This window comes from Oncorhynchus mykiss, chromosome 7 (assembly GCF_013265735.2).
Source record: "Oncorhynchus mykiss isolate Arlee chromosome 7, USDA_OmykA_1.1, whole genome shotgun sequence".
Classification (NCBI taxonomy): domain Eukaryota; kingdom Metazoa; phylum Chordata; class Actinopteri; order Salmoniformes; family Salmonidae; genus Oncorhynchus; species Oncorhynchus mykiss.
In genome coordinates this window covers 71,141,983-71,150,301 of record NC_048571.1, presented here as the reverse complement: position 1 = coordinate 71,150,301, position 8,319 = coordinate 71,141,983, and the positions used below count along the sequence as shown (strand labels likewise).

At 42.3% G+C, this 8,319-nt stretch overlaps 1 protein-coding gene across 1 annotated transcript; it reads right to left on the bottom strand.

Annotated features, from left to right (window-relative positions):
- Nucleotides 1-5,245: 5,245 nt before the first annotated feature.
- Nucleotides 5,246-6,428, bottom strand: LOC110528394 (G0/G1 switch protein 2). The gene is made up of 2 exons (XM_021610428.2): nt 6,309-6,428; nt 5,246-6,169 (listed from the first exon to the last, which is right to left on the bottom strand). The coding sequence occupies exon 2, from the start codon at nt 6,138-6,140 to the stop codon at nt 5,793-5,795; it is 348 nt and encodes a 115-aa protein (XP_021466103.2). The 5' UTR covers nt 6,141-6,169; nt 6,309-6,428; the 3' UTR covers nt 5,246-5,792.
- Between the last annotated feature and the right edge of the window lie 1,891 nt (nt 6,429-8,319).

Sequence of the window (8,319 nt, the reverse complement as noted above, 5' to 3'; positions counted from 1 at the left end):
TTTTCCTTAAGTTATCCTCTGTCTTATGTAACCATACCAAACGTAACATAAGGACGATGGTTTGTCGGGTGGATGGGTAAGCGTATAACATAAACGTCAGCAACCCAAAGATTGCGTGCTCGAATCTCATCAGGGACAACTTTAGCATTTTAGCTAATTAGCCACTTTTCAACTTCTGTCTACTTTTTAGTTACATTGCAACTACTTAGTATGTTAGCTAACCCTTCCCCTAACCTTAACCCTTTAAACAAACTCCTAACCTTAACCGTAACCCCTAACCCAAATCCCTAGCCTAGCTAACGTTAGCCACCTAGCTAACATTTGCCAAAACAACTTGTAATTCTTAACATATCATACATATTTAAAATTTGTAACATATTGTATGAATTGCAATTCGTAACATATCATACAAGTTGTAATTTGTAAAATACCATACAAATTGTAATTTCTAACATATCACACGAAATGGGTGATGGACAACCACAAATGAATACCAAACGTAACATATCACACTAATTGGAGTGTCCTGGATTTTAATTTACAGGTTTTACAGAGTCCAGGTTGCTTCTTCGGACTATTTTGTATTTAAATGTGCTAGTTGACCAACGTAGGAGGTTATTTTCTAAACATAGCGTAACCCAGGTTCACCTATTCAATTCTATCAAGGTTGGCATAAGACTCCTTTACAAAAGCATGAGAAATTCCACTCCCCTCAACTTTTCACTCCCCTCAACCTGCTCCCACTGAAATCTTCCCACACGTGTAAGCCCGTTACTCAGCAGGGACTCAATCCATCTGCTGAAAAATACATAGTTTTGCTGTGGGAAACCATACCGTATGTCACACATGTCTGCCATGTAAACTCATCCTGCCTAGATTGAGTAGACACATAACCTTTCTTGGGTTTCCCGCTGTGCTTGTTGTGTAACTAGATTACACAGTGCCCCCACCTTTATCTTTTGAGTGATTTGGAGAGGTGCTCTCGAGGCTTCTTAAGGATGACACATGCTTGACTAAATGCTGAGTTTTTCTCTTCTGAGTTGCCAAGTGACAATTGAAGCTATGGTCCTGCCAACCTCTCAAACTCTCTCTCGCTCTCCCTCTCTTTCTTAGAGACTTAAGATACACAAATATGCCTGACACTTGATTCATGAGGTCATGAACTAAGCTGGAAGAGATGACAATGAACAACAGGTGCATTAGTATAATTTTATACACTAGGGCGTCTCCCTAACTTTCAGATATGATACCATAAAACACGTGTTCTCAACACCACAAACAAGAGGACATAGGGGTTTGATTGTGTCACACAGCCAAAATGATTTGTGTCCCTAGAACTACTGTGTAAATACATTCTTTCCCGTAGATGTTTCTATGTATTCAGAATGCTAAAGTGATTTCTACCACTACCTTTTGTATTATTGACAACCTCCATATTCAAAAGCAAAGTGTGCGTTTAAAGCCAGGTGTGTTTGCTTATAGTCAGTCATATGTTTGTCTGAAATGTCATCATCCTCTATTTTTCACACTTTTGTTTAAGTTTATACTTTATTTCTCATGATATTTCCAAAGACAACTAGGAAATTGTTCATGTAATCACCGCTGCCTGATATACACTGAGTGTACAAAACTTTAGGAACAATTGCTCTTTCCATGACACAGACTGACAAGGTGAATCCAGGTGAAGGCTATGCTCCCTTATTGATGTCACTTATCAAGGCACAAGGCGAGACCCAAATGCAGACACAGGAGGCAGATGGTTGGAGTCTTACAATGTTTATTCATCCAATGGGGTAGGAAAGAGAATGGTTGTGGACAGGCAAAAAGATAAAAACCAGATCAGAGTCCAGGAGGTACAGAGTGGCAGACAGGCTCGTGGTCAAGGCAGGCAGAATGGTCAGGCAAGCAGGTACAGAGTCCAGAAACAGGTAAGGGTCAAAACCGGGAGGACTAGAAAGATGAGAATGCAAAAAGCAGGAGAACGGGAAAACTGCTGATTGACTTCCAAACATACCAGACGAAGTGGCACAGAGAGACAGGAAACACAGGGATAAATACACTGGTACAGAGAGACAGGAAACACAGGGATAAATACACTGGCACAGAGAGACAGGAAACACAGGGATAAATACACTGGGGAAAACAAGCGACACCTGGAGGGGGTGGAGACAATAACGAGGACAGGTGAAACAGATCAGGGTGTGACAGTCACTTGTTAAATCCACTTCCATCAGTGTAGGTGAAGGGAAGGAGACAGGTTAAAGAAGGTGGTTTAAGCCTTGAGACATTTGAGGCATGGACTGTGTATTTGCCATTCAGCGGGTGAATGGGCAAGACAAAATATTTAAGTGCCTTTGAACAGGGTATGGTAGTAGGTGCCAGGTGCACCGGTTTGTGTCAAGAACTGCAACACTGCTGGGTTTTTCACTCTCAACAGTTTCACTTGTGTATCAATAATGATCCACTACCAATGGACATCCAGCTAACTTGACACAACTGTGGGAAGCATTGGAGTCAACATGGGCCAGCATCCCTGTGGAACGCTTTCAACACCTTTTAGAGTCAACATGGGCCAGCATCCCTGTGGAACGCTTTCAACACCTTGTAGAGTCAACATGGGCCAGCATCCCTGTGGAACGCTTTCAACACCTTGTAGAGTCAACATGGGCCAGCATCCCTGTGGAACGCTTTCAACACCTTGTAGAGTCAACATGGGCCAGCATCCCTGTGGAACGCTTTCAACACCTTGTAGAGTCAACATGGGCCAGCATCCCTGTGGAACGCTTTCAACACCTTGTAGAGTCAACATGGGCCAGCATCCCTGTGGAACGCTTTCAACACCTTGTAGAGTCAACATGGGCCAGCATCCCTGTGGAACGCTTTCAACACCTTGTAGAGTCAACATGGGCCAGCATCCCTGTGGAACGCTTTCAACACCTTGTAGAGTCAACATGGGCCAGCATCCCTGTGGAACGCTTTCAACACCTTGTAGAGTCCAGCCCCAAAGAATTGAGGCTGTTCTGAAGGCAAAGGAGGAGGGTGGTGGTGCAACTCAATATTAGGAAGGTGTTCTTAATGTTTTGTACACTTAGTGTATGTAAATATATGTTTGACAATATTAAACTTAGAACAATGAAGGAAGATGGATTCGACATTGTCACATTATATACTGTAGACAAATAGTATTTTTTTAATGAAATGTACAAGTACTTTGATATTTGGCAGAATACGACACAATAAGACAATGCATTAACTTTCACTGATCACTTTATCTCCTCCTTTCTCACTCTGTTTCTGTTATAAAATGAGTGTAGGTAGGGTATTCATCTAGAGCAGGATATAATTGCTGCCTGGTTGGTTGTTCATCCTCTGAGAGCCTTGTTGGCAATGGGAAGAACTTGGCACGGTCTCACAAGCTTCAAACTGTGTCTGTTGCCTCTGTTACTACTGGCAACCTTTCAGAGCAAATCCCTCTCCTTCTACAAAGAGAATCCTCAATTGTTTGAATGGTGTTTAATCCCTACCACTCTATACTCTACAGCCTGACTTTGATTCTGGGTTTCTTGTTCTCTTGGTGAAACATGACTTCTTGATTAGATGTTTTTTTCAAAATGATTATTAATTGTTTTGCGTGTTCCCAAGCCAATTTGTGCTAGGGACTCAGAAATCATAGTTCTCCACATTAATCCCAGCTGCATCAATTCTACAATACCTCTCTCCCTATTCAGGGCACCTCCAGGTATTAATGTGTCATGTCTGTCCTAGTGATAGCCAAACATTATTAGAGACATTATTAGAGACATTTACATAGGAGGAGGAACCATATTTTTCTCTGTTCAGCTCGGTCTGGTTTTTGGTCACAATCACATTGATGTGATTATCTTTGAGCTAAAGGTGTCACATTGTTTGTTCAGTATCTCAGTTGTCCAAGCCACAGGAAGTGTCATCTATAATTCACCCCCACAGCGCTGTGACCCTATTAAACTAGGCCAGGCATAAATGGTCTCTGGTTTTATTCGGAAAAGATAAACACACTGAACCCAATGGCATAATACTGTATCTTCCTGTTGCAGGGAAGACTTTTCAGTCGAGCCCCTCATAAGAGTGATGATTGTCTGCACACAATGGAAATAATAATGGATTTGCATTTATAAAGCACTTTTACACAAGGTCTCACTTTACACTGTAAGGGGAAGGCAGGGGTGACCTCATCCAAGACTGATGTGTAGAACCAACCAGGATGATGGCCGGCAGACATAGTATACAGATATTGTGAGATTTAGTTGCTTCACAAAAATGGTTTTCTGTCTCATGCGGCAAATGGAATGAAATCCATTGAATCTTGGATTTCTAGATTTGAACTGGATGCCATGTTGCACATGTTTAGCTCATTCAAGTCTTAATAGAAACCATACAACACCAGAAGTTACCGTCTTACTCACAAAGACAAATCAAAGGTTACCCATAGCCTCCCTGTGTGGACTTTCCTGCGCACTGTCCCATGTCAAGGCTTCTGTGCCTTTATGTTACAGATGTAAGATCTTAATTTGAGCCAGTTTACGTGCGACAGCAGAAAAATTATCCTGAAGTAACAGGAAATGTGGATTATAATTAATGGACATTTTTGTAAGGGTTGATATAATTTTGGAAAGGGAAAAACAAGTCTGAAATTTCTAAGTGGAAATGACACATTTCAGAAGCCTTTTTAAACACATTTCCTGCATTGCAACAGGATGATCAAATGAAGATCCTACATCTGTATAATAAGGTAGAGACTTGCTGATACAAGCCCCTCCTTGCCTGTTCCCCTTCCATCGCTACACCTGTAAAACCCCTTTGAGAATGCATCCTTCATTCACTACTACTCTCTTGAAGCAGCTTCTTACAGATATAACAAAGGCTTGTTTAAAAAAATGCATAGGATTGTTACATTTCTTTCACTTATCCAATCACGTCCAGTTCAATGATTGCTCAAGGGTTGGAGGTAGCAGGAAGGAAGAATGCCAAATGGAATCTTTATTATAGGCTACATTCGGGCCCCTTTGCTTACCCAGTATGAAAGCGCCCTCTAGTGACCTGATGCAAGAATATTCCAAAGGAAAGCTAACCACCGTAGGCTACTAAACCTATGATAGTCCTACTCGTTTTGGTTTTACAATGCTGGCCGTGAATATGTTTATATTTGGGTGCTTATAAATAATATATCCAGTATATTTCTCTCAGAAAATACCATCTATAGACATTGTAAATAAAAATATGAATTTATTGAGTAGGAAAAACATTAATATATTTACAGCATTGACATAGCACACACAAAAAATCTAAATGTAACACATTTGGCACCATGGATGGAGTGGAGAATGAGATAGCAGGTCCGGGGCTGTGCAGTCAACGCCCTATATCTCATTGTCTGATAGTGAGAGTCGGACAGCTGCTCTTTCGCCGGCTATTTCGACCCGGGACTCAAATTTCAGCTTGGAGCCTCCAACTGACGCGTCAATTTAGGCTACCCAAAGCAGCGCAGCAAAGCGCAGCTCAACAGACAGTCAACTCGTTTTTCTGTTGACTGTTTGAGGTTGCCAATCCTTCCACTGGGCACACATTGGTTGAATCAACGTTGTTTCCATGTCGTGGAATAGACGTTGAATTGACCTCTGTGCCCAGTGCGATTCCTCTTGTGAAGCTTTTTCGAGTGCGTATGTAGCGCACCGTATTTGGCGTGGCAAGGACTATACAGTTCCTTAATAATTGTGTAGGTTAACAGCGTTTTGGCGCTGGCCCAGTGACGATTTCTACGAGGCGTGCAGTCGGTTGGCTGCACCTGCGCTTCTATGCGCTCCCGTGGCCTGCTGTAGCTTCCTGGGTATGGTGATCTGCTCTGCGGCCGAAACTGTTGCCACCTCCTCATGTCTCCTCTCCTCCGTCTCGAGTGCCCTCTGCTCCCGAGCCCTCAACTGAACGAGCTCTGCGTCCAGCGGCTCTCCGGAGGAGAAGGACTGGCACACGGTTTCCACCAGACCCAGAACCATGCCCAAGAAGGCCACCACGGTGCCCACAAGGTACACCTTCAGCATACGGCGGCTAGGCTTTTGCGCCAGCATCTCCTTGGCGAAAGGGATGATTTCGTGCATGGTCTCCATTTCGGTTGGATTATGTGGTCTGAATTTGACTGGGGAGAGAAGGAAAGCGTTTTACAATCACCTTTTATGGGTGCAGTTGTAAAAAGTAACAAATAGGCCTAAGCACTTTTCATGTCACAACAATGTGATAAAAAGCAGGACAATCACGTGCATTGGTAGGCTACTTACTGTATTAAAGTAATTGATCTTGTCCTTCTCTGGATATTTGATGAGTTTGTTCTGTGTCGCTTGAGCACACTTTCGGAGCTTCTCATTTATAAAGATTTGGTTATTTTAATCCACGCCCACTCAGTGACGCTTTATGAATATTCAGTGAGCACAAGCTCTCTTCTGTTAAAACATAAGGAGCATGGGTCCAGAGGAAAGTGAGCTACATATGTTGACTACGTGTTACAACTCATCTCAGAGTCTTTCACCCACTCTGTAAATGATGGCCTACTTGTGTGTGTGTGTGTGTGTGTGTGTGTGTGTGTGTGTGTGTGTGTGCGCGCCTATGTGCCATTGGTAGCTGCCGCCTGCCTGATAAGGTACCAAATTATGCCTAGTAGTGCTTCTTCATCCCATAGAAATAAACAAGCTAATTCATAGGTTATTATTATTGTGCAATTGCCATCTTCAATTGGCTACCTTGTCGTTTATCTACTGTAAAATAAAGGCTTACCAAATCTATATAGAGCAGAATTAAAATATATACAACATAATTTATCGATGTGAAAATTATAAATTGTTATTCTGTATAGAATTGTTAGGCTTGACGACACCTGTTGGCCTTAGGCAGCATACAAGATGCTGAGATCAGTCTGAATTAAGTCAAAGGCCCTATAAACCCAGTCACCCTCCTGTCATGATCATTACATTTGCAGACACCGTGAACTCTGTCTGTACTGACACACACAGACAGACAGACAGACAGACACGCACGCACACACACACACACACACACACACACACACACACACACACACACACACAAACTGTTCCTGAGCAAACTGTGACTAATTTGATGATCTTATTATTGCATGAATTTGACTGGACCAGTCATACATAATTCCGTATGATTTTGAGACAGATGATGGGAGAAATGGAAATCTGAGATGTGAAAAATAAGAGGACTCTTGGCCAGTGTTAATAAGCATGTGAGAGTGAAGGGGTTTTTCTCACTTCACCACTGTTTACAGACAAAGGAGTTTGTCGAAGGTTTAACGAAGGCCTTGTATTAGTGGCCATTTACACTCGTCATTTTGGAATTAGCCGGTACACACAGCTGTTTCAGATGAGTATATAATGGACCCAATTTGACAGTGTACTCCCTCACCTGACCCCTCAACCTTGCTCACATACACAGTAATACACACACACTGATGAGGCATTTGGTACAGTACATGAAGGCCATAGTAATTTGAGATGAGTACTAGTAGTTTTTGTTTGGTCATTAGAGCCTCCCTCTCCCAAAATATTATACCAAAGTGTTCCCTGTTGTTGCCACGGATACCTTACCAGTCCTTATTCTACCTTAGGTTAAGAGGAAGCTATAAGGTGTGGCTACAGCTGTCTGGCAGTGTGTGTGTGTGTGTGTGTGTGTGTGTGTGTGTGTGTCTGTGTGTGAGACGGAGGTGAGTCAGAGAACACGCCCTGGTCCTGGCTGTTAGTCAGTAGCTATGGAGAAAAACAGTGTGCATTCAGTAGCCCTGAGGCTAGGTTTTATTACACACAGGTGATGATCCACACCGTCACACACCAACACACAGAATGCCAGGGTTACAACATAGTGGTGCCAAGCCATTTTACTGCCTGCAGGATAAACATTTAGATGTGTGTTTCTGTGTGTGTTTGTGTTAGTTATTGTGTTTAGATGGGAATGCCAAAGAGAATAATTCAGCAAAATGGGTTCATTTACAAATGTTGTTGCGCAATGTATCATAATAATCACTGCATACTTAGACTACTCTCCTTGTTGAGACAAGCTGCTAACCCAACCACTCATCCACAGCTATACCACATCGCTACAAAGAACTGTTTGTAATGTTATTTTCTGTAGTTCATTTTGGAAGGTCCACCCTTTTCAAGAATATGTTGTTGTTTCGCTACACCCGCAATAACATCTGCCAAACATGTGTATGTGACAAATAAAATGTGATTTGATTTGTTAGATGTGTCCTTGTGAAATTCCATCTGGTGC